At 45.3% G+C, this 27,486-nt stretch overlaps 1 protein-coding gene across 2 annotated transcripts in view; it reads left to right on the top strand.

Moving 5' to 3' along the window:
* Positions 1 to 2,388: 2,388 nt before the first annotated feature.
* Positions 2,389 to 27,486, top strand: part of scgn (secretagogin, EF-hand calcium binding protein) — a 43,435-nt gene continuing 18,337 nt past the window's right edge. For both annotated transcript variants that reach the window (XM_079627102.1, XM_079627101.1), the window contains exons 1-6: positions 2,389 to 2,561; positions 2,698 to 2,768; positions 3,743 to 3,835; positions 12,118 to 12,207; positions 12,284 to 12,340; positions 13,414 to 13,491. In XM_079627102.1, coding sequence (XP_079483228.1) covers positions 2,492 to 2,561; positions 2,698 to 2,768; positions 3,743 to 3,835; positions 12,118 to 12,207; positions 12,284 to 12,340; positions 13,414 to 13,491 — 459 coding nt within the window. In that variant the 5' untranslated portion in view covers positions 2,389 to 2,491. The remainder of the gene's footprint in view (positions 2,562 to 2,697; positions 2,769 to 3,742; positions 3,836 to 12,117; positions 12,208 to 12,283; positions 12,341 to 13,413; positions 13,492 to 27,486) is intronic.

The following is a 27,486-nucleotide window of genomic DNA, read 5'->3' as shown; positions in this document are numbered from 1 at the left end:
CGTAACATCCTTCCGCCAAAGCCCACATTTTCATTTACTCACAATACTGTCTACCGGTGAGTCTTTATAACGTTAATCTCCTCAGTTGAAATAGATGCCTGACAAGACTGACTGAACCCTAAACTAGTTTTGTCACAAAAGCTGGTATTGTCCACTGTCAAGGCATCGCGAGTTCATGTTTTACAGCAGAAACAGACAAGCAGTCACACCCTTGTTGGTGAACACAACACGATAAGTCCGTTTTAAGCACAGTATTCAGGTCAGATGTCCCTTTGAAAAGACGCGCTCTCTAAGAGGAGTTTTGTCAAAGCTGACTAAAAGTGATCAAGGATGGATAATTTTGACGAACTTGATGAACCCGTGATATCTTCTTCGGGGCGTAAAAGGAAAATAAAAGCTGAAACTTTTTCACGAAACCTTACTAAAGCAGCACGTTTAGTGGTGAGGGAAAAGCTCAATGTGTTGTGTGTACGTTAATCACAACAACAAAGCTTGTCAGGGTCTATATCATCTGAGGAGATTAACGTTACAAAGATTAACCGAGTGTTGTATTATTTATCATAGCAATTACTTGGTTTTGTTTAACTCAGAAACATGAAATGTGAATGTGAACAAACATTAAACAATAAAAACAATGGAAGACAAGGAACAGACTGAAACTGAGGGCTTAAATACATAGAAGACAAGGTAGCTAATTAGCAAGACACACCTGAACAGAACACTCAAATCAATCAGAAAGCACAGACAAACACACTGAAAACCCTAATAAGTTGATTGAACTCAATTGATTTGAGTAAACTCGTTCCCTCAATTTAATTGAGTAATGGGTTCTCCCAAAACGTGCATATTTAAGTTTACTTAACTTGGTGCTTATGTAGACTTGACTTAAATTGTTTAGTTCACCAAATTTGACATTTATTTAATGTACTTAGAAAATTAAGTTCACTTAACTTAGTGTTAATTTCCACTCTTAACCCGAATTAGTTGACTTTACTCGCAAATTGCGTGGAAACCCGTTGCCCTATACCACTTTAGTTTTTACACAAGCTGAAACTAAACATGTTGAGTTGTATTAACATGGAACCCTAACTTTTTACACAAGCTGAAACTAAACTTTTCATTTGAGTGTCACCATTGTTGAGATTCATATGCTGATTGTTGATGTCTATGTGTGACAAAATAACATGGCATTTAAAAAAAGAAATCTACATAATGTTTTTTACAACAGTTCAAATTATAAAAATTCTGTTGGATTTCCTGGTGAAAAAAATCACAGGTCTTTCATGTCAATCAAATGGCAAGATCTAGACAATAATAGATTAAACTCTTGATGAAATGAGGTGCTACTGACTTATAATCTTTGTTGATGACCTTTATTGATGATAACATCAATACGCAGTCTTAGTCACTGGATCACTTACTATTTCTATACCAATTGTGCCTTTTAAACTCACAGTTAAAGCAGCCAGAGAAGAACTAATGTTCAAATGTCAAGGGCCCAACTTAAGCCAACACTTGTCACCATTATGGTGACATCTAAACCTCTGTTAATTCTCAATACCGTCTGCTGCCAAGGCCTGTGCTCGTACTGCCTTGAACGCACGTTAGACGCGGGTCATTTCACGTGACCAGGCAGGTTTTAACCCCCTCCCCTTCCTTATGAAACTAAACATACTAAGTTATCTCTTGCTTAACCTGATTAGTGCAATGAATCTTTCATCTAAATAGTACAATCAACTAATGTTGTTTAGTAATGATAGCAGGTTTTTACTAAACATAAAATAATAAGTAATGATCACTCGTAAGTTTAATTAGAAACAAAATCTGGGTTTACAGTGCAGTTAATGAAGAAACTCTTCTGAAGAAGACAACAGAAACCCGAGGAAAATCAAACTCAAAAGATGACAACAATTAATAGATTGCAAATTACATTTTTTTTTTTTTTTTGTAAGTGTGGGAGTAAAACAGATACACAAAAAAACCTTTCAGACTTCTCAATTCTTTATTGTTCAGTCAAGAACAATGAGTAGAGACACAACCTCTAGTCATAGCACAAAACACAATTTCATATTTATTCATATATTATGTATGTTATATTAACGTGTGACTTATTGGTGAGGAATCTATGTTAAAACAGAAATAATGCATGGCTTTTGTTATGTACACCATTATATTAGATATTCTACAGTTGTAGTATTCCTCCATTTCCTACTTTTTATTCAAACAGTTTGCTAATAGTTTCTGGTAGTGAACATGAAGTAACATGTAATAAGTAATAAGCTTACAGTTTGATCATGATAAAACATACTAAAGTTTGTCCTTAGATCATATCAGGCTCTCAGCATATGACATGGTGTGAAAGAGGAGGGTTTTTTTTTCTGACACAGTGAGTCAGAGAAAATTGGCCACATCTACAGTCGCTTTCTCTGAGCACAGGTGCATTTCTTCTCTTGTTCTATAATCCCTGTATCCTTAACGCTATTTTTCCATCATGGACTGTGCTTTTGCAAACCTAGATGCTGCTGGTTTTCTACAGATTTGGCAACACTTTGATGCTGATGGTGAGAATGTAAAATCATTTAAATTCGGCTTTCAGATGTGATATTTCCATATATTGTGAGTATTGTGTTTAGATTTAAGTATTGTCTATATCTGTATCTGTTCATAAAATTGCATTTGATAAATACTTTTCTGCAGATAATGGCTACATTGAAGGAAAAGAGTTGGATGACTTTTTCCTGCTCATGCTGAAAAAATTAGGGCCAGAGGTATGTTAAAAAAAACTTAATATAATGGTTAACAGATCAGTAGTTTGTGCTAATTTAAATAAGACTATACAAATAGATGAGTAAGTTTATTAACAATTACTTATGAATCTAAATGTACATAAATTAAGAATCTTTAGTAAACCTATGTTTGCTATTTTCATTAATTAAATTTATTATGAAGTGTGTCCAATACATTTTGGACTCAGCACCGGTATAATTGTTGTTTTTGATGACACAGCTGTTATTGATTACATTGCTGACATTTATCGAAGAACAACAAACATACTATTTTTGTAAATGAGGTCATCCGTTTTCTCTGGCTGTTTACACACTAGAATCTGTCCTCTCTTTTCTGGAGTAAGCTGTCAACAGCCATTTAACATCTGCTGATTTATTTTTTAATTGTTGTGGTACTAGTGTGGTTTTTTTTCTGTCATTTTGTTTTTGATGGTTAATGCCACAGTTTATCACAGTTAAAGTAACGGTACTATTTATGTTATTTTTATAGAAACTATAGTAATCATAGTATAAAAAATGTACGCACATGTACACTTGTGACTGAAATGTTCTGTTTTCAGATTGGCACTTTTTTCAGGAAACTGGTTAGACACATAAGAAAAAAATACATGTTCTGTGTTCTCTACTGATTCTAAAACCCACTTCTGTAGTTAGTATAGGATAACTTTTGACTAAATGTACAGTGTTACATTGTTTTTACACAATAGTAGTTCTGAAGTTGATAATGCTAAATTTGTACTCTCAGTGAATAAGCGTTATAGTGATGTAAGTAAGCAGGCTTTTATAAATAAATGATGAGCCAGATGTTCACTGTGTACCAGCATATCTTAAGGGCATCTCTATTGCACAGGTGTACCAATCTAATGGCTTTGCTGAGTGATGTTGAGGAGCTTAATGAGAGGTAAATTATAGAAATGTGGTCATGGTAACCAGTTTGTTTTCTCTACTCTCCTTAGGATAAGATAACAAAGGGAAGCGTACAGCAGATAAAGAAGAGGTTTATGTCTGCCTATGATGTCACATCAGATGGACGCCTGCAGATCGAGGAAGTACATAAATTTTTTTTTACATTTGCCTACATTTTTTTTGTGTAGTGTTTAGTGTATAGAAGTAAAAATGAATGTTCATATAATATAATAATTTGATGGGCCTGGTAAAAATTAAGCATGAAAGCGGGAATAATAAAAGTGTTTTTAAACACATGCCTTACATTCTGGCTATTCCTCTATAATTAGTCTTTCTGTGTGAAAAGAAAAACAAACAAACAGCTGAATTACTTTCTGCATGCATTGATGGCAGAGGTTTGCTGCAGCTGTTATCTAGCTGCGTTATGGCTTCCGGCTGTTTCCAGCACCGTTGCACTAGTAAGATCAATGACATGAAAATTATTTGCTTTGTCATGTTAATGTTTGTTTTGCTTCCTTTACACAATAGATTTGTAAGTGAGGCTGGGGATGTTTGAAACACTGGATTAAATATAACTATTTCCAGCAGTCAGAGACGAGCTAGAACTACAAGTGCTATAATTAATGTGCTGTACATAACCACATTACTGAAATCAAATGTGTATTTTCATAAGTACATTATAGATTTTGCCATTTAACAACTGATTCTTAGGTGATAGCCGTTTTCAGTTGCCACTGTTTCACCATGTAAGTGGGCTTTGAAGCTGTACACTACTAATGGCTAGTCCACCCCCCAAAAATTAATCATTCAATCCCTCTTATGTTGTTCTAACCTGAGTGAGTTTTTCTTCACTGGAACACAAAAGATGTTTGGTAAGATAATACTTTTTAAAACTTTTTTTTTTTTTAATACTTTATTATATCTTTCCATTCCTAATAAATAATTGTAATCCAATTATGAAAACATCAAATAATAATATAAAAATAATAAATAAATAAAATAAGTAGCTAGATAAATTAAAATGGAGGATTATTATATGAAAAAAGTAATTAATGTAATATATATTCCTTTTGAGTTGCCCATGTCTTTTTAAACTGTATACCTTTGTTCTTCATTTTTATATGTTATCGTCTCCATTGAATGCATTTTAGAACCTAGATCTAACCAATCATTTAAAACTGGGGATTCTTGTTTAAAACTATATTTTGTGTCTTTACTATATTTTTTGTGTCTTTACTATATTTGGTTTCTTAAACATTTCTTCCATTACCTGAGTTACTTCTGTCCAATGTTTTTATTATTACCGGTATTTTACAAATATAAAATATGAGCATAATGAGCTTTAAGTTCTAATCCCCCTCTACCCTCCCCTCTATTGAGAATTGTCATTCAACAATAAAATAACAGGATCTTTGGGGATACAAATCCTCGAAGCCTTGTACAAAACATCAAGCTCCGTATCCCAGAATTTTTGCACATCTGGACACTCCCACAGCATGTGTACCAAAGTGTCCACACATCCCGATGTACAGAAATTACAATACGGGTGGGGTGATAGACCCATTACGTCGTATACTTGTGGTTATATGCCCTGTGAATAAAATGAATGAATTGGTGGTTCGGGTTTGTGGATGCATGGAATGTATTATCCCACACTGTATTCCATTCAATTGTCCTGTTAGAAACTTTCAGATCTAATAACCAAGCTCTAGAAAAGTTTTGAGATGTATTAAGATTGAGATGTATTCTGTATTAGGATTTTGAAAGCCGAGATAAAAATATGAAACAATTCCTGTACTTGGTGCGTTTGAGATCCAATTCACCACCGGGTGAGTATGAAGACTTATACCCCAAGGTACCTTATGGGCCTGTAATTTGAAATATAAAAATAAAGTGTTCTGCTAAATATTAAATGTTTCTATTAAGTCACAAAAGTCCAGAATTGAATCTTCCCCTTTTATGTCGTTTAACGTTAGAATGCCTTTTGTAGACCAGGAAGGCTGTACGAAAGGTTGACCACCAGAAAGTAAGTTCAGATTGTGCCAAATCGGAGTATGAGTGTGCCATAAAGTTTTAGATGCAGAACAGGCTTCAATCTTTATTAATATTTCAAGAGTGTAGGAAATTATAGGACCATAATTTAATGAGCATTTCCTGTGAGAAAGGCCTGAAAAAAAAAAAAAATCTTGCAAACGAATTGGTAAAATACGCTCTTTTTCTAATTGTTTCCATGAAGACTGAGAGCTTGAATCAAACCATTTCAAAACTGGATAAAAGACCAGTGGTACCATTTAAAATTAGGGCAGCCCATTCCACCTTTTATTTTACTTTTTTGAAGTGTAGACCACTTAATACGGGGACGCTTTCCATTCCAAAAATATTTTATCAGTAAAGAGTCCAACTTTTTCCAGTAATTCACTGGTGGGGGGAGAGGAAGCATAGACCTAATAAAATGAATGCGGGGTAAAATATTCATTTTTATTGTTGACATTCGGGCGGATGGCGATGAAGGCAAGACACATCCATCTTTGAATATCTGACTCAACTTCCCCATAAAATGACATATAGTTAACTTTGGAAATAAGGTGTAAAGTAGGTCTCAACTGAATCCCTAAGTATTTGACTTGTGTTGAAATCTGAATACTATTTGGAATAGAAAAATTAAAACCATCTGAATTGAGAGGCATTAAAATAGTTTTAGAATGATTAATTTTAAACCCTGATAATGTGCCAAATTTGTCTATAATTTGAAGGGCGTTAGGAAGTGAGCGTTGTAGATCGGATAAAAATAGCATCGTCGGCATACAAAGAGATAGAATGGGTTGATAAGCCTAACTGAATTGGGGTAATACGTTTACATTGTCTAAGGGTGCTTTCACACCTGTAGTTCGGTTCATTTGGTCCGGACTAAGGGCGAAAATTATTCTTTGTATCATTTTCATGCGTTTTGGTTTCTTTTCACACCACACTGATTGCTCTGGTCCGAATCAGATGATGAGTTGATGAAACGAACCAAAATGCAGTCACGTGACAACATCCACATCACTCGTTGGCCAGAGGTAACTGCACTTCGATTGGTCAGAATTAACGTTTTATTTTGTCGAGGTCATCGTACCAGGGGAACTTGTCTTTCTCCTTACCCGAGCTGCCTGTTTTATTAAGTGCATCCCTCACTTTTATGTATTGCTGGCGAAGTTTCTTTGCCTTAACCCTGCACTGCTCCACAGATCTCTGAAACCCCCTTTCCCTGAGCTGTTTACTAAATAAAACAAATATTTCGCTGTTTTTATGGGTTTTGGAGAGTTGGGAGCTAATATGGTCATCAGACCATATTTCTATGAGGCTCCGCACCTCCTCAGAACTCCAAGTTTGAGGAGTCAAAATGTCAACAAACATTATTCCTCATCCCATAATGCACAGCGCGGCTGACTACGGCAGCTGGTTTAGTCCAAAAGTTCGGATCACGTTCTCACCACAAACGAACCGCTCCAGAGTTCGTTTGAAAGCGTACCGAGACCACCTCTTCGAGGAGGTCTCGGTACGCTTGTTTGGTCCGCTTTTGGTGCGCACGCGAGTGCGATTGCTGCATTCTCACCTGCCTAAACGAACCGCACCAATTCGGAAAACGAACTCTAGTGCGATTCAACCGAACTAAACAAGGCAGGTGTGAAAGCACCCTTATATACTGTGCCTTCGGGTACAGAGAGAAGGCCTTTCTCCTCAATTCGCCGGTCTCGCCCTCTGAACTCTGGCACCTCCGTGGAGGCGGTGGTTGGGAAGTTCAGGGAGGCGAAGGCGCGCTCAGCTGCTTTTAGGACCTTCATACCGTTGAGATCTGGGTCCATGCCCAGGCAGGCGGGAAGGCCTGGCCCTTCATGGTCCGAGGACTGTAGACAGGGCCAGAGAGCCAGTGTCGCCTCTCGTGTGCCCCCTCTGGCTTGGAGCAGGGCGCAGAAGATACGTGACTCTCCAGGAAGAGGGATCTGAGGGAGGTTATCCAGCACGAGCGAACACAGCGTCGCTGATGGATAATCTCCCCGGAGGGCCTCATTACAACAGCTCTCTCCTCTCTTCCCGACTCCCCAGGCGTTCCTTACATCAGGCATGGGGTTGGGCCCATGATGAGAACTAGGCCTCGGGCTATTAGCCACCTCAGGGTAGAGTAGTTGGTCTCTCTCAAAAGGTTTTTGTTTTGGAGTATAGACTGATGCTCATGCTTCAGATAGATCTTATGTCCAGCCCACGGGACTGTCTGACATTTTTATCTTGAGTACATCGCCCCCTTGAGCTCTGTTGAGATTCTGTTCTGCAGCCCCTCGAAAAGATTATAATATTTTTTTGTAAGCCTATGGCTTTTCCGAGCCCTCAGGTAGATCTATGCTTGCAGGCTGGCCCTCACCAGGGCCGCCTCTGTAGCTGGCTTAGGCTTTGCTAGGGATAGTGGTGGTCTTCTGCTGAAGCATTTCTTCCTCTGGCCATTCACATCGTGAGTTTAGGCTTCCGTCTTCCCTAGATTATAGCCTCCTCCCATAATAGGGAGTTTTTCGGCCAAGGCCCGCCCCCTTCTCTGTATTCAGGGGTGCTAAGAGTAATGCAGTTTGGTAGTCGAGGCATGATTGTTAAAGATCTAGGGTTAGGCCTCCAGGAGGCCTCCCCATTACTATGGGTCGATCTCGAAGAGATCGTTTTGCCAGACCCCGCCGTACAGAGCTAGCATATGGACTTGGGCCTCCAGAGTTGGCTCCACTCAGCTTGCTGAGCCTGTCATCTCTAGAGCCACTGGCAGGCCCGCACCCTGTTACAATTGTCAGGGGCATATGGTTGTTACTCTCCCGTTAACTCAGGGTAGTTCTGAGTACTCCATTCTCAGCTCTGTATTAATCTACCTCACACCATGATGGCTCGGGTTGAGTGGAGAGTTCTAAACTTAATTTTATTCTGGTTTTTAGATGCTGACGCCCATGCATTTAGATGGTAGGCCCTCAATCTGGGGTCTCCAGTGGGGCAGAGTGGTGTACGTTGTACTCCCCTTGATTAAATGATATTGCTTTGTTGCTGAGTACACTGCCTTTGGCAATGTGATTAGGTACCAGCATACTGTAGGCGCTGCGTGGTTAGGTAGTAGGGCTCGGCAGGCCTCCTTGACCGGGCAGCCCCCAACAGGGCTCTTTAGGCCAGCTTACCTCAGGTGGTTGAGCTTAGTAGTTCGGGCAGTAGACTCACTGATGGGTAGTAGGCCTTAACAGGCCTCCTCGGAGTTGGGTCTCAACATTGTGGGACATACATTATGGCGGCGACCAGGTAGCTAGCCTTATTAGGAATCCTGTGGGTGGGCCCAATAGTTATGTTAAAATGGTATGGTTCCCAACAGTGTACCTTTGTAGCAGAATTAGACTTGCTAGTAGGCCCGACCAATCCTCACTGATAGGCGAGTCCCCAGCAGTGGTTGGCCTTATCAGGCCACTATATAGCTCAGTCCCCAACACCTTTGGTCTGTGGTAATTAGTCTCTTTCTTGAGAAGACTTTCAGGAGGCTGGCTTAAACAGTCCGCTCCGAGACTGGCTGGCCTTAGCAGGGGACCGCCCAGGCTCATAAATGGTAAATGGACTGCATTTATATAGGGCTTTCACAGACACAATGGCCACCAAAGCGCTTTACATATTGCCTCACATTCACCCATTCACTCACTCATTCATACACCGACGGCGGTGTCAGCCATGCAAGGCGCCATCAAGCTCGTCGGGAGCAGCTGGGGTTGGTCAGGTGGAACATTTGGTCAGGTGGAACCGGGGATTGAACCACCAACCTTCCGGTTTGTAGACAACCTACATGAACCATTAGGGCTGTCACTTTTTATTCGATATTCGAATATGCATTTCGAACATGACCTGAAATATCCGTAATCTAACTACAAATAAATTCTCCGGCTTTTAAAGTGCCACGTGTAGCGCATTTTTTACAGTCTATGATTAGACCGTTTGTTTTTTATTTTAAAAAAGCGTGTTATTTTGAAAGCGTGTTATAGGCTGTATGTTATAGTCAGATATGACGGCGCGCTGAAACACGCATCACCGCAGATGATGTATTCATCAAGCGTCAAGCCAACGTGCAAACTATCCCAAATCAAAGTGAAAGTATGTCACAGATGCTTTAACACAGAATAATAATAATCTTCATTAAAAGTAAAGAAACAAAATTATCTTACCAGGGCTGCCGCTCTCTCTTATTGCAGTCTTTGATTTTTAAATGTTAGCTGATGATCAATAAAATGCAGCTCATATCTGTTGCTTTCGGTGACATTAAATCCATTAAATCTGCATATAGCGCGGGAATTGAAGATCGGATTTATATCAAGATTTATATTTATATTTGCAAAAACACATTTAGGCCTATGTGACCAGGTGTAAATGGAATCGTTTTGATAAAAAAGTTAGCTATCCGATCTGAGAAAACGCATGAAGTGGCCAGGTGTAAACAACCTCAGAAACGCAGCAGACGGCCAGAGCATCGCCAGGCGTCCAACATCGTATGGCTGCAGGAATCAGGAAACTCCCCTCGCTAGCAAGGGTTGTAAGCACTATGCTGAGTCATGCTCTTCGGGATACCCCGTCTCTGAGGTCCGGGCTGAGTGGTTCACTGCCAGCTTCGCTGTCCCTCGGGTTGGATGCCTTACCTAAAGGCAAGTGTCCAGAGGCTCTGTCTTCGGACAGACAGGAAGTGGCCAGACTGAAGTGTCTATGTATTGACACCAGGTCAGGCCGTCCTGGTGGCATTTCGGGTGGTACGTTCCCAAATAGTTAGGCGGGTGCTCCTTCAGGTTCCCTAGCCACAAAATTTTAAGTTGTGGTCTTAGGCCCTTGAGTAGGCCCAGGTCATTAAACTAGTGCGAGAGCCTGCCTACCAAACATATAAATAAATGACAGACAGTTACATACGTACACTGTAAAAAAAAAATACATCCCAAAGTCTAAATTTTCTAGTGACTGGTCACATCTAAATTTTTCAATTAGTCTGACATATTATTTCTCATTGAACCAATGTTAACAGACTATTGCAACAATTAATTCTATTTATTTTACAGAATTTCACTTGGGCCAATTTAAAAATTTAGATGTGACCAATCACTAGAATATTTAGACTTGAGAGGTTAAATTTTTTTTACAGTGTATGACTAACATTTTATTGTGCAAGCTTTACGTTACACCTCAAATGATAAGGAATAGTAATTAATTAGCGAGTCCCCAAACTCATTCTCTCAATTGGCTTGGGTATGCAGAGCATTCAAAGCTTATGGACTGCACACCCCTAATTTTGTATCTGTATGTTTGTGTGAAGTCTTGTTTTCCCCTTCCAGGCAAAACTACACAAAGAGGACATTTACTCATAAAATATTAGGACAGAGGATCATTCTGGAAAATAGTACAAAAAAGGCAAGGGTATTGTAATAAATAACCTGATGATAAAACTGGTAAAAAACAAAAACAAAACAAAAACTACAAACAAAGAGGGACCTGAGCCATATCAAGAGACCAAAATATCATAGACTTGGGCCAGTAAGAAAGTCAAGTCACCTTCATTTATATAGCGCTTTTACCAATATAGATTGTATATTGGAAATTATATTTAATATATATATTTAATAGGAAATTAAAGTAACAGAGTTTGTTTTGGCTTTACAGCAGCTCTAGATTAAAGTTATTTTCCAGCTAAAGTTAGTTTTGATTGATACACTTCAGTCGCAACGATCATTAGTTATTAACTTAGGGGCCGCTAACACGACACCGTTCTAACAGAAAACCCTTAATGCGATCCGGCCGCTTATTTGCACAAAACAATTGGAGCCTGGTGGCTCGAGAACGCAAACCATAAAATAAGTTCCAAGGTACAAGCCTTGGAAAATGTATAATACATAATTTTTTATCGCTTCCGCGTAGCCACGTGAACCGGAATTATCCTGAAAACGTTGTATCTGTAAAGATAAGGTAAAGGGAAGGAGGCCTTCACAGGGGAGAGACTAGTTGACACTTCAGGACTGCGTTGTTGTCGTGTCCAGGCGCAGGTTCTTCATCAGATCTGTATACGGCCTGGATCCGGCGGACTGCGGAAAACCTTGGGATAAACAGAGAGACTAATATTAGTGTAGACGCCATCCTTCTTATGATGTAACAAATACATCAGGATTTATGGGAAGAAACCACCTAGCATCCACCTAGTGCGACCTAGTTACCGTATCTAACACACTAGCATATGGGCAAAAACATTGGTATGACATCTGCCTTGCATTAAGGAAGTAATTCACTTTTATGAGTGGAGACATAATTGATTTCAGTATGATTAAACCCCTTTATTAGCTGGTACTAAACAGTAAACATGTTGTGTGTGTGTGTGTGTGTGTGTGTGTGTGTGTGTGTGTATGTATACTAGATGGCGAATATGATCCTGCCCGAGGATGAGAACTTCCTTCTTATCTTTCGTAGAGAGGCTCTGTTAGATAACAGTGTGGAGTTTATGAAGGTAACCTTTCACTTCACATAATCACATTCTCATTTCACTTTTCCATTTTAAAAAGTTTCCACATTTCCCATGATAGATCTGGAGGAAACATGATGCTGACAGCAGTGGTTACATATCAGCGGTGGAGCTCAGGGTAAATGCACACACATGACTCAGAGGGAGATTTATACTCCAAGCGTAATTATAAGGTTGGACATGTCCACCACTTTTTGCCAGGGTCGGTATTTTCCCCACCTTTTTTTGGTGAACATTTTTGCAGCACGGATACCTAATGGAAATGAAACGTATCCAGTTGACGTTTATTTGTCTTAAATGAGAAGCAATCTGGCACTTTAATGTGTAGTTTTTGAAATCATGCTGATTGTTCGTTGCCAATGTTATCAGTGGCAGCAGAACTTTCTCTTTTGGCTAATGCAGTCTTCACACAGATGAGCGCGTCAATCTTAATGCCGTTGTGGAGACTCAATTATTTCCGGAGAAATCGTAAAACAAAATGTACACAAATGTGTTCCTGCACTTGAAATACAATCATTGATGAAATTTTTTTATTTTAATGAGGGAACCTATATACTCGATTTTAAGACCTTTTATTAAATAATTGATTTGTATAAAACTATACGGGGGCAGATTAACACAGAATCTCTAACACTTAAAAGTTCTACCAGACCATTAGGTTATATGAATACTGGTTGCGGATCTATGTATTTATTCACTTACGTGAAGAATCTCGGGGCTAACAATATATTTTTTTATAGTAGATGTAAGAATGAACATATCACATTAAACATTAGTTTAAAGCGTGTTTTGAAGCATGTTTAACTTGATGTAAGCTCACGTTTCTCCTCAAAATATCCTTGTCAAGAAGGGTAAGAACTGACTTTTTCTCATAAGTTAACATTCTACTGTTTCAATACTCTCACCAAGCACCAAATTGATTACAGAAATGTGACAATATTTTAATCATAGATTATCGGATTTCGCAATTTAATGATCAATTATGTTATTTACGTAGAAGTCTTTTTTCAATGTGCAAAACGGTACACACAGGACGTTTTTTTTTTCTTCCAAAGTCACTTTAGTGGCTCTGTACTATTCTAATCACAATTTCATAAAAATATTTCAATAATTTCTTTCTCTTACCTTCTCTTTTTTCTGTTTTGTTTGAGTCTAGTCATCATAATTAAAAGTGCCTCTTTTTCATGGTAGGTTTTTTTGAAGGACCTGTTTGAGCAGCACAAAAAGAATATTTCCTCAAGCAAGTTGGAAGAATACACAGATGCCATGGTAACATTGCTATTTTCAATTATGCACCATGCATTTATTTTAGTTTTATAAACCTAAACTTCTCAACTATCCATATCTTTCCATGCTTCTTACATTGAGCTCATGTTTCATGTTAGTCTCAGTTTCAATATGTTTTTGGTTGCCAATTGAAATAATCTAATGCAAAAAAGAATGCACATGCATTCAAAATAGGCAGTTAAAAACAGTTAAAACAGCCGCTTTAGAGATCGATATCTCTTTAGGGGTAGTTTAGGGGTAGAGTGAATTAATCAATAAACCTTAATGGTAAGGACATTTAACCTTTAAAACGTACTCGGTTACTAACGTAACCTCGGTTCTCTCTAGAGAGAGGAACGAGTACTGCGTTGTCGTAGCAACGCATTGGGGAAAATCCTTTTCCACGAGAATACTGAAGCAAAAAATTATCCTTAATTTTGTATCTATGTAAAACGCTTTGCCACAGCATACAGACCTAGGCGAGACAGCTCGCGCGCCTATTGGCTGCTGTGCGGCAAAAGCTTAAGCCAATCGAGCGAGCCCTTGAGTGACGTCACACCCAATGAGGGCGCTTCACGCCCTCCCGCGTCACGTCCCGCCGAAACGGGCGTGGCTTAGGGCTATATATTTCGCTCACAGGCTTATGAACTCTGATTTTTAACAGCGAAACAACCAGAGCGCATACACGGCAGGAAACGCAGTACTCGTTCCTCTCTCTAGAGAGAACCGAGGTTACGTTAGTAACCGAGTACGTTCTCTTACGAGAGATACTCTCGTACTGCGTTGTCGTAGCAACGCATTGGGGAACACCCTGTAAGACGCCGTGTGTGCAGTGATCCGACACCATAGACCCAGAGCACTGAGCTGGGGTTCATATAGTACATAATCACCTGTAGGACTCACAGAGAATCCTGAAAGAGGTGGGCTCTAACCACCATCTCTCACAAAAATGACTGCCTTAGCAGATCAGTATAGAATTGACTGCGCTTAGCAGATCAGTACAGAATACACTGCGCATAGCAGATCAGTACAGAATTAACTGCGCTTAGCAGTTTCAGCATAAAAATGCCATAATAGACGACTGAAATGTCAGTCTAACAAATACGGTTATTTAAACCGATAATATCTTGGCCTGTAAGGCGGGTACCTCGAGGTTATAAAACCTGATAAATGTAGACGGTGAGGCCCAGCCTGCCGCCATACAAATATCCCGTAAGGCAATCCCACTCGACCAAGCCCACGAAGAAGCCATACTTCTCGTGGAGTGCGCCCTAACACCCAAAGGGCACTGAATGCCTTTGGATGCGTACGCTAGAGCTATAGCGTCCACTATCCATCTGGATAGGCTCTGTTTCGAAGTGGCCAGTCCCTTGAGACGCCCACTAAACGAAACGAAAAGCTGCTCTGTCTGCCTGAAAGCAGACGAGCGCGACACATAAGCTCACAATGCCCTCACCGGGCAGATTAAGTTTTCGTCCATATTATCCCCGATGACCGGAAGGGCAGACAGGGAAATAACCTGCGCCCTAAACGGTGTGTTTAGGGATTTTGGAACGTAACCATGCTTAGATTTGAGCACGACTCTGGAGTCATTAAGCCCAAATTCCATGCACGACGCGCTCACTGAGAGCGCGTGCAAGTCCCCAACGTGCTTCACTGAAGCGAGAGCCAGGAGAAACACCGTCTTGAGCGACAAGTGTTTCATATCAATCTCCTAAAGAGGCTCGAAAGGAGGACCCTTCATGGCGTCCAGCACCGTGGAAAGGTCCCAAATGGGAACTGTGGGAGGTCTGGGTGGATTAAGTCTCCTAGCTCCTTTAAGGAACCGAATGACTAAATCGTTCCTTCCTATGGACTGGCCGTGTGCGGTTTCAGAAAAAGCCGCTATAGCCGCCACATATACCTTGAGTGTGGAAGGGGATCTCCCGCTATCCAACATCTCTTGTAAGAAGGACAAAACCTCTGTCACTCCGCAGTCTGGGGGTGACACGCCGCGAGACGTGCACCAGCCAGAAAAAACAGACCATTTAGACGAATAGAGCCGTCGTGTAGACGGAGCTCTAGCTTGTGTGATCGTGTTTAACACTCCCTGAGGGAGGTCAGCGGATACCCGTTGATGGCCCACACATGAAGGGACCATAGCTCCGGGTGAGGATGCCAAATCGAGCCACTCGCTTGAGAGAGTAGATCTCTCCTCAGAGGCACTGGCCACGGGGCGGTGCTGGCTAACTGCATCACAGCTGGGAACCAGGGTTGATTCGACCAGAGCGGCGCTACTAGCAGCACTGAGCATCCTTCCTCCCTGATCCTCTCCACCACCAGGGTCAGGAGGGAGACAGGGGGAAAAGCATATAGGGGGCGGCGTGGCCACTGATGAGCCAGCGCGTCCTTGCTTTTCGAGAAAAATTCTAGACAGTGAGCGTTCTCTGGGGACGCAAAGAGGTCCACTTCCGCTCTGCCGAATTTCTTCCACAACAGTTGTACTGTGTGTGGGTGTAATGACCATTCTCCTGCCAGAACGCGGTTCCTGGACAGTACGTCTGGTCCAACATTCAGGTGCCCCGGCACGTGCGCCGCCCTTAGTGAAAGGAGGTTGCAGCACGCCCATATCAGGAGGCGTTTGGTCAGCCTGTATAATGACAGGGACCTGAGGCCGCCCTGGCGATTTATGTATGACACCAATGACATGTTGTCTGAACGTATCAGTACATGGCAGCCCATAATCAGGGGACGAAAGCGAGTGAGCGCATTGCACACCGCTAACATCTCAAGGCAGTTTATGTGGAAGAGCTTCTCTCGCTCTGACCAAAGGCCAAACAGCGGTCTGCCCTCGAGCAGCGCTCCCCATCCTGCGTTGGATGCATCCGTAGACACCACCCTCAGACTCGAGGAAGTCCCTAGGCTTACACCTGACAGGTACCAGTCTTTTGACCTCCATGGTTTCAAAGCTGCAACGCAAGCTTGATTGACCTTGAGGCGAAGCCGACCGGAGGCCCATGCTTTGCATGGCACCCTCCCTTTGAGCCATATCTGCAGCGGGCGCATGCGCAGCAGACCCAGCTGCAGTACCGCAGATGCTGAGGCCATCAGACCTAGCATTTTCTGAAAGCTCTTTAGAGGGAGAACAGCGCCGCAGCGAAATGAGCTGACTGTGCGCTGGATGCGCAGCGCGCGCTGTTGTGACAGCTGCGCTGTCATCGACAGCGAGTTCAGTTCCAGTCCCAGAAAAGAAATATTTTGACTGGGGGACAGCGAACTCTTTTCCCAGTTTACTGTGAGACCGAGACTCTCGAGGTGACTCAGCAGCAGGGCCCTGTGCGCCACTATCTCTGAATTAGATTGGGCTAGAATGAGCCAATCGTCCAAATAGTTCAGCACTCGAACACCCTGCAGTTTGAGGGCAGCGAGTGCTGCGTCCATGCACTTCGTAAATGTACGGGGTGCTAGAGACACTGTACTGGTATGCCTGGCCCTCGAAGGCGAATCTCAAAAATCGCCTGTGACGTGACGCAATCTGTATTTGAAAATACGCGTCTTTTAGATCTACTGACACGAACCAGTCTCCTTGGCGAACGTGCGCAAGGATTTTTCTGGTCGTTAGCATTCTGAACTGGCGTTTCACAAGCGCTCTGTTCAGTTGCCTCAGATCTAGTATGGGTCTGAGACCCCCGTCTTTCTTGGGTACCAGGAAGTATCTGCTGTAAAGCCCCCCTTCGCTCTGAGCCTGAGATAAAGGTTCGATAGCCCTTTTCCTCAGAAGTTTCTGAATTTCGGCTCGAAGTAGATGTGCTACATTCGAATCTACCGAAGTCTCGACGCGCGCCGCATGGCGGCGAGGGCGTCTGCGAAACTGTAGCGAATAGCCTTCTTTTATGATGTTTATCACCCATTTTGAAACCCCGGGAAGCTTTTCCCATGCATCTGCACGTGTAGCTAGGGGCTGAGTGAAAAGCGCGCTCTGATCGACTCGCGATACAGCGGCTTTCGTGAGCTGCGACATTTGTAATGTCTCGCTCGCAACATCTGAGGCCGGGGCCGCGCTTATGAAAGCGGGCAGAATGTCCGCGCTCGACCCCTCGACAGCCTTCAGGCGGGAGAGGGAGGGCTAGACGGGCTCCGTAGGAACCGTGATGCTTGTGTGGGAACGCGGGCACTGGGGACCGGGCACGTTTACCACCTTTATAGCATCGCTCGCCGGAGCGGAGCGCCTGCACGCAGGTTTCGTTTTTACAGAAACCGTGCGATGAGCAGGAGGTAGCATTAGTGGGCACTGGGTAGTGGGCACGTGTGCTACTTTTAACGCGCAATCGAGTCGATTTTATGTGCGCGGGCCCTGTGTGTGGGGCCGTGTTTGTGTGTAGGGATGTGCACATTACAGCGGGCAGATTTACTACACAAGAAACACCGTCGGCCGTGGCCGGGACACCAGAAAATGCACTCTTTAATGGATTTATCTGGGTAGCCGTGAAAACGGCTGTTGTGTGCAGGCAAGCGGCCAGTGAGACACGCCTGTTGGCTGCAATGATCGCAGGTACAGTCGCTTCGCTTGGGACTGCACGAGCGGTGAGCTTCGGTGAGGGTCCGGCCGCAGCGGGACTTGAACACCGACGCTTCCCTAGCAGTGCTAGGATGTCTTCGGGGGCTCTGGCTTCAACGCTACCTTCTGTCACGGGCCACGCGGCGCGGGGCGGCGACCGGCAGAGCGAGAGCGCGGTCTCGAGCTCTGGTTCTGGCGGCGTTGAGATGAGGAGCTGGGCGGCGGTCTCGGCTGTGAGCTCTGAGCGGGCGGTTTCGCACGGCCTGCTGCAGAGCTGGAGCGCTTCGGCAGGAAGTGCTTCATAGCCTGGGTCGCCTTCTGCACCTCCGCATACCTGTCGGTGAAGTCCTTCACCGAAGTCCCGAAGAGGCCAGCAGGGGAGAGCGGGGCGTCGAGGAACGCGGTCCGCTCTGCTTCTGGCATGTCTGAGAGCGTTAACCAGAGGTGCCTCTCAGACACGGTGATCGCCGCCATACAGCGTCCGATGGCTTGGGCTGCAGACTTCGAAGTGCGAAGAGCCAGGTCTGTAGCGCTTCTCAGGTCCGCCACACAGATCGCCTCGGGTCCGTTCTCGTCCAGCTTGCGGAGGAGATCGGCCTGGAAGATCTGCAGCGTCGCCATGGAGTGCAGCGCTGACGCGGCCTGTCCGTTGGCGGCATAAGCGCGACGGAGCAGGGATGACGTCGTGCGGCAAGCCTTTGAAGGCAGCGCCATCTTAGCCCGCCGTCCAGCGGAGGGTGGGCATAAGTGGGCCGCGATAGGCTCTTCGACCGGCGGGAGGGAAAGGTAACCTCTGTTCTTAGCGTCGTTGACCTCGGAGAACGCTAGAGAAACAGATGACCTCGTCCTCGTAGAATACGGGGAAGTCCAAGCTCTTGCGACCTCCTCGTGAAGCTCAGGAAGGAAGGGGGCAGGCTTTGAGACAGGCGTCGACTTCTCCCCGGGCAGAAAATAGCCATCCAGCCGGTTTTTAGCGGGCTGCTCGGGCGAAACCCACTCAAGGCCAAGGCTCGCCGTGGCTTGAGTGAGAACGCGCATGAGCTCCGCCTCGTTGCTCGCTCTCTTTCCTTTTGGCGTGGGGGCAGGGGGCGCGAGATCCGCAGAGCTCGCCCAATCCTCGCTGCCGGAAGCCAAAACCGAGCACGAGTCCTCGTCCCTCAGCATGGCGTCGATGTCGATGTCATCGATGTCGTCGACGGAAGCGGCGGCAATCTGCGGTCGCTGTCCGTCGGGTATCGACGCTGAGGAAGCCGGAGACACAGTTCGCGGGCGCGCCGGCGAACTTGGGTGGCTTGCCGGAGGTTCCGGGTTCCGCTGTGCACGGCGCTTTTTACGGCGCGGCACAACAGCGGAGAACACGGGCTCCTGGAACGACGCCAGGCGAGTCCGCAGAGTCGCCAGAGGCAGAAGTTCACAGTGATGGCAGCCGCCATCCGCAAGAGCGATAGCCGCGTGTTCCTCGCCCAGGCAGGAAGCGCAAATCACGTGGCGGTCCCCGTCGCTGAGCGTGGTCCGTTTGCACGAACCGCAAAGAGGCATCTTGAGAAAGACGCCGCTTGAGATACAACAGAGTAAAACAAGTGTGTCGCGCCGGCGACCTCACACACACTCAATACGTGAAAGGATATATAGGCGCCGGAACGCGCAGCTGGAAGGCGACGAAGGCGGCGGTGCCAGCAGCTTGTCGTGACTTCTCCCGCTGAGGTGCTCTCTCGACGGCGCAGCTTCTTCACTCGGATCAGCGATGAGTTGTCCTCGCTGAAGGATAAAAAATCTGAGTTCATAAGCCTGTGAGCGAAATATATAGCCCTAAGCCACGCCCGTTTCGGCGGGACGTGACGCGGGAGGGCGCAAAGCGCCCTCATTGGGTGTGACGTCACTCAAGGGCTCGCTCAATTGGCTTAAGCTTTTGCCGCACAGCAGCCAATAGGCGCGCGAGCTGTATCGCCTAGGTCTGTATGCTGTGGCAAAGCGTTTTACATAGATACAAAATTAAGGATAATTTTTTGCTTCAGTATTCTCGTGGAAAAGGATTATCCCCAATGCGTTGCTACGACAACGCAGTACGAGAGTATCTCTCGTAAGAGAACACATAGCTTGACACATTCAATATCTCTCTATATTTAATCACTGAATATTTAAACTAAAAATAAAATCACAATTTCATTATTTAAAAATCAGTATGTCACGACTGCTAAGCAAGGAAGAAAGAGGAGAATAAGGTTCTGTTTGCAGCTTCACACTTTATTTACAAAATAAAACAAAGAAAGGTAATTCACAACTAAAAAAATTGCAACAGCTTTACAATCAACATGTAAATACAATACAGGACACGGAACGGATAAAAATAAGGGTCAAGACAAGTCACCTTTATTTATAGTATGCTTAAATACAGATTGTTTCAAAGCAGCTTTGATAAAAGGAAAATAATGCAACAAAGTTTGTTTTCGGCCGTACAGCAGCTCAAGAAGAAATGAGTTTCATTGTTTAGCTTAACTGATTTGAATTATAGAAATTGATATTGTGCTATGTGTATGCCAGGTAAAAGTCTAGTCTAGATTTAAACTGACAGAGTGCGTCCTGAAGAAGACTGTTCCAGAGTATGTTCCAAAGAGGAAAAGGATATACCACCTGCGGTTGATTTTGATATTCTAGGTATTATCAACTGGCCATTTTGAGATCACAATAGACGTGAAGGACTATAATGCTCAAGTACGTGGGAGCTAAACCATTTAGTGTTTTAATAGCATAATATAATAGCATAGATAACATTACAATAATCTAGCCTTGATGTCATGAACGCATTAACTAATTGTTCAGCATTTTTCATTGAGAGCATATGACATAATTTAGATATACTTTTAAGATGAAAAAATTAAAAATCCTCGCAGATATAATTTTTTTGCTAAAAAGGAACATAATTGACAAGATTGATGAAATGATGATTAAAAAGAGGATCTATGACCTCTGGAAGCATCTCTTTCAGTAGCTTAGTGGGTATAGACGGGTTTCTGTGCAACGTCATCGCAGAGATGCGCGCGCAACTAGGCGGCAGAAAGCACCTCTCTTTACAGCATTTCTAGCAGAAACAGATGAGCTGTTGTGCTGTAAACTACACTAACCACCAAAAAGATGGATTTAAAATGTATGAAATCAATACTTTTATTCATCAAGGATGAATTAAATTGATTAAAAGTTACAGTAAATACATTTATAATGTTACAAAAGATTCTACCGTATTTCAAATAAATGCTGTTCTTTTAAACTTTCTATTGATGAACTTCACACAGTTATTAAACTTAACTGAATTGACTTAACTCAACTTATTTCAACTTGATAATAACTGTTTAAAAGTACTTTTGTCTTTTTAGAGCTGGGTTACTGCGGAATTTAATTTATACATGTTGAATCATGTTTTTTTTCTCTCCCTCTTTATCATTATGAAGTTGTTTTTCAATGTAAACAATCTGTATTGTAGAAAGCACTGTATAAATATAGGTGACTTGACTTGACTCGGCCCACAGTCCTGGGGTTTCGGCACCATTGTAGTATATTTTGTGAGGTAAAGAAGGATTGGGGCAGTGAGCCAGTTGTACTCAGTTTTATTGTTTTTTCAAAAATAACCAAACAGAATAAAACTCAATTAAAAGCCAGCTTTTCAGCAGTATTCTCCAGTTTAATTTCAAGGTCAGTCCATTTGACTTGTGCTCTCTCTCTCTCCTCAATCAAACACTGGAGCTGGCTTTATTCGTTCTCTTCCCACTTACCCCTAATAATAATAATCATTACATTTATAGCTCTTTTCTCGACACTCAAAGCGCTTTACATAGAAGGGGGAATCTCCTCAACCACCACCAATGTGCAGCATCCACCTGGATGATGCGACGGCAGCCATATTGCGTCAGAACGCCCACCACACACCAGCTTACTGGTGGAGAGGAGACGGTGATGAAGCCAATCAGTATATGGGGATGATTAGGAGGCCATGATGGACAGAGGCCACTGGGCAAATTTGGCCTGGATGCCGGGGTTACACCCCTACTCTTTCGAAAGACATCCTGGGATTTTTTGTGACCACAGAGAGTCAGGACCTCGGTTTAACGTCTCATCCGAAGGATGGCGCTCTTTGACAGTATTGTGTCCCCGTCACTACACTGGGGTGTTAGGACCCACACAGACCACAGGGTGAGCGCCTCCTGCTGGCCTCACTAACACCTCTTCCAGCAGCAACCTGGTTTTCTCAGAAGGTCTCCCATCCAAGTACTAACCAGGCTCAGCCCTGCTTAGCTTCAGTGGGCAACCAGTCTTGGGCTACAGGGTGATATGGCTGGCTGAGTGAAAACAGCTGTATTAACTGACTCACTACCGCTCATCCCACAGTCATGCTCACTTGTTGCTCGACCATGCCTCCTCCACCACAACTCCCATAGAAAACCAAAGAATACTCTTAATGTGCCTTAATGCATTATAATTTATTAATAAAAGGTGGAAGAAAGTTATTTTAGTTTATAAAGTTTAAATATATTTTTGAACACAAACCCATCTATTTACTTCAGAAGCCCTTAATTAACCCCCCGGAGCTGTGAGGAGAACTTTTATGATGGATAGATGCACTTTTTGGGGCTTCAAAATCAGGACTGCCATTCACTACCACTTTAAAGCTTGGAAGAGCAATGATATATTTTAACTCCGATTGTGTTCATCATATACACCTAGGATTATACACTTAGGAATCATGGGGTAATTTTCATTTTTGGGTGAACAATCCCTTTAAAAGGAACTACTAAAGATGAGCATAACCAATGTTCATCGCATATGCAGATTGATATCTAAAAATTGTTTTTATTTTTCTTCTCACTTAATATCCATCCATCCATCTTCTTCCGCTTATCCGGGGCCGGGTCGCGGGGGCAGCAGTCTAAGCAGAGATGCCCAGACTTCCCTTTCCCTAGCCACTTCCTCTAGCTCTTCCGGGGGGACACCGAGGCGTTCCCAGGCCAGCCGAGAGACATAGTCTCTCCAGCGTGTCCTAGGTCTTCCCCGTGGTCTCCTCCCGGTGGGACGTGCCTGGAACACCTTCCAGGGAAGGCGTCCAGGAGGCATCCGGAACAGATGCCCGAGCCACCTCAGCTGACCCCTCTCGATGTGGAGGAGCAGCGGCTCTACTCTGAGCTCCTCCCGAGTGACCGAGCTCCTCACCCTATCTCTAAGGGATCGCCCAGCCACCCTGCGGAGAAAGCTCATTTCGGCCGCCTGTATCCGGGATCTTGTCCTTTCGGTCATGACCCAAAGCTCATGACCATAGGTGAGAGTAGGAACGTAGATTGACCGGTAAATCGAGAGCTTCGCCTTGCGGCTCAGCTCTTTCTTCACCACGACAGACCGGTACATCGACCGCATTACTGCTGAAGCTGCACCGATCCGTCTGTCAATCTCCCGTTCCATCCTTCCCTCACTCGTGAACAAGACCCCAAGATACTTGAACTCCTCCACTTGAGGCAGGAACTCTCCACCAACCTGAAGTAGGCAAGCCACCTTTTTCCGACTGAGGACCATGGCCTCGGATTTGGAGGTGCTGATTCTCATCCCAGCCGCTTCACACTCGGCTGCAAACCGTCCCAGTGCATGCTGAAGGTCCTGGTCTGATGGGGCCAACACGACAACATCATCTGCAAAGAGCAGAGACGAAATCGTGTTGTTCCCAAACCAGACACCCTCCGGCCCCTGGCTGCGCCTAGAAATTCTGTCCATAAAAATTATGAACAGAACCGGCGACAAAGGGCAGCCCTGCCGGAGTCCAACATGCACCGGGAAGAAGTCTGACTTACTGCCGGCAATGCGAACCAAGCTCCTGCTTCGATCGTACAGGGACCGGACAGCCCTTAGCAAAGGACCCCGGACCCCATACTCCCGGAGCACCCTCCACAGGCCGCCACGAGGGACACAGTCGAATGCCTTCTCCAAATCCACAAAGCACATGTGGATTGGTTGGGCAAACTCCCATGAACCCTCCAGCACCCTGTAGAGGGTATAGAGCTGGTCCAGTGTTCCACGGCCCGGACGAAAACCGCACTGTTCCTCCTGAATCCGAGGTTCTACTATCGGCCGTATTCTCCTCTCCAGTACCCTGGCATAGACTTTCCCGGGGAGGCTGAGAAGTGTGATCCCCCTGTAGTTGGAACACACCCTCCGGTCCCCCTTCTTAAAAAGAGGGACCACCACCCCGGTCTGCCATCCCAGAGGCACTGTCCCCGACTGCCACGCGATGCTGCAGAGGCGTGTCAGCCAAGACAGCCCCGCAACATCCAGAGACTTGAGGTACTCAGGGCGGATCTCATCCACCCCCGGTGCCTTGCCACCGAGGAGTTTTTTGACTACCCCGGTGACTTCAGCTTGGGTGATGGACGAGTCCACCTCTGAGACCTCAGCCTCTGCTTCCTCCATGGAAGACGTGACAGCAGGATTGAGGAGATCCTCGAAGTATTCCTTCCACCGTCCGACAACATCCCCAGTCGAGGTCAACAGCTGCCCACCTCCACTGTAAACAGCGTTGGTGGGGCACTGCTTCCCTCTCCTGAGTCGCCGGACGGTTTGCCAGAATCTCTTCGAGGCCAGCCGATAGTCCTTTTCCATGGCCTCACCGAACTCCTCCCAGGCCCGAGTTTTTGCCTCCACAACCACCCGGGCTGCAGTTCGCTTGGCCTGCCGGTACCCGTCAGCTGCCTCAGGAGTCCCACAAGCCAACCAGGCCAGATAGGACTCCTTCTTCAGCTTGACGGCATCCCTTACTTCCGGTGTCCACCACCGGGTTCGGGGATTGCCGCCTCGACAGGCACCGGAGACCTTACGGCCACAGCTCCGAGCGGCCGCTTCGACAATGGAGGTGGAGAACATGGTCCACTCTGACTCAATATCTCCAGCCTCCCTCGGGATCCGGTCGAAGCTCCGCCGGAGGTGGGAGTTGAAGATCTCTCTGACAGGAGACTCGGCCAAACGTTCCCAGCAGACCCTTACAGTACGCTTGGGTCTGCCAAGTCTGTCCAGCTTCCTCTTCCGCCATCGGATCCAACTCACCACCAGGTGGTGATCAGTTGACAGCTCCGCCCCTCTCTTTACCCGAGTGTCCAAGACATACGGCCGCAGGTCAGATGAAACGACCACAAAGTCGATCATCGACCTACGGCCTAGGGTGTCCTGGTGCCACGTGTACTGATGGACACCCTTATGCTTGAACATGGTGTTCGTTATGGACAAACTGTGACTAGCACAGAAGTCCAATAACTGAACACCGCTCGGGTTCAGATCAGGGGGGCCGTTCATCCCAATCACGCCCCTCCAGGTAACACTGTCGTTGCCCACGTGGGCGTTGAAGTCCCCCAGTAGAACGACGGAGTCCCCAGTCGGAGCACTTTCCAGCACCCCTCCCAGAGACTCCAAGAAGGCCGGGTACTCTGCACTGCCGTTTGGCCCGTAGGCACACACAACAGTGAGAGACCTATCCCCAACCCGTAGGCGCAGGGAAACGACCCTCTCGTTCACCGGGGTAAACTCCAACACATGGGGGCTGAGCTGGGGGGCTATAAGCAAACCCACACCAGCCCGCCGCCTCTCACCATGGGCAACTCCAGAGTGGTGAAGAGTCCATCCTCTCTCAAGGAGTGTGGTTCCAGAGCTTAAGCCGTGCGTAGAGGTGATTCCAACTATCTCTAGCTGGAACCTCTCAACCTCACGCACGATCTCAGGCTCCTTCCCCACCAGCGAGGTGACGTTCCACGTCCCTAGAGCTAGTTTCCGTGTCCAGGGGTCGGGTTGTCGAGGCCCCCGCCTTCGACTGCCGCCCGATCCTCTAAGCACCGGCCCCTTACGGCCCCTCCTGCAGGTGGTGAGCCCACGGGAAGGCGGCCCCACGTCGCTCCTTCGGGCTGAGCCCGGCCGGACCCCGTGGGGGTAGGCCCGGCCACCAGGCGCTCGCATACGAGCCCCAACCCCGGGCCTGGCTCCAGGGTGGGACCCCGGCTGCGCCATACCGGGCGACGTCACGGTCCTCGATGTATTTTTCTTCATAAAGGGGTTTTGAACCGCTCTTAGTCTGACCCGTCGCCTAGGACCTGTTTGCCTTGGGAGACCCTACCAGGGGCATATAGCCCCGGACAACATAGCTCCTAGGGTCATTCGGGTACTCAAACCCCTCCACCACGTTAAGGTGGCAGTTCAAGGAGGGGGTAATATTCTCACTTAATATCGGATATTAAAATGGAATAAAGTAGGTAGGTTAGCTGATTACCTCAAAAGTCCATCAGTTCATACAGTTCAAAACCTTCTCCTACTTTGTCTTCATTAGTTTACTGTTTGTATTTATAGATTATTAGACAGAGCAGATATACGAAGAGAACGTAAACGGTATATGAAAACGTGTTGTAGCGTTTGCTTTTCTATTATTAGTAATAGACAGGCAAACAAACACTATAGTGATTTCTCATACCATCCGCATTCAGCAAATAAGCATTTCAATTATTTAAACAAGGCTTTGAATATCTAATAAACATTTTATTTCACAAACCTTGCAGCAGCAGCCATATCCCTGTAGCCCAAGACTGGATGCCCACTGAAGCTAAACAGGGTTGAGCCTGGTTAGTACCTGGATGGGAGACCTCCTGAGAAAACCAAGTTGCTGCTGGTAGAGGTGTTAGTGAGGCCAGTAGGGGGCGCTCACCCTGTGGCCTGTGTGGGTCCTAACTGTAACGGGACGAACAAGACGAGTTCAAAATCAGCCACCTTGGCTAGTTCAGAACACAATGATAGTTCAGCATTGATTGGAACTGGACAGGAAGACAGCTTAAGACCAGACTCATTGACAGTGACTGGATCGGCTGACGTGACGTGAGGGAGTTCAGGCTCGGCTGACGTGACGTGAAGCTCAGTCTCTGGATCGGCTGACGTGACGTGAAGCTCAGTCTCTGGATCGGCTGACGTGACGTGAAGCTCAGTCTCTGGATCGGCTGACGTGACGTGAAGCTCAGTCTCTGGAGGCGTAGGCTCAGCAGGTCTGACGCGAAGAGACTCAGGCTCAGTAACTGGGCAAGACGAGGATGTACAGGCGGCCTCCATAGCCATGACAGGGCAGGACGAGGATTTGCAGACGGTTATCACTGACACCTCCAAAGGTTCTGCAGCAGACGCCGCCATCTCTGGAGGTTCTACAGTGGTAGCATCAAGAATCAGGTAAAGTTCATTAACAGTACAGGTACAGTGCTCATCAACGGTTCCTTTGACCGTGACATGACAGGCTGAGAGGACATTGCTGGGCGCTACCACCATACAAGGGGCTGAAGCGAGTACCGCCGCTTCTAGAGGTTCTACAGCACGTGCCGCCATCTCTGGAGAAACTGCAGCGGGTGCCATCGCTTGGGGTAGTTCTGAGGTGGTGTACGCAGCCCAAACGCAACATAAAGCGATCCCCA

This window comes from Phoxinus phoxinus (assembly GCF_949152265.1).
Source record: "Phoxinus phoxinus genome assembly, chromosome: 10".
Classification (NCBI taxonomy): Eukaryota; Metazoa; Chordata; class Actinopteri; order Cypriniformes; family Leuciscidae; genus Phoxinus; species Phoxinus phoxinus.
The sequence above is the reverse complement of the archived record's forward strand: the minus strand, read 5'-3'. Positions and strand labels throughout refer to the sequence as shown.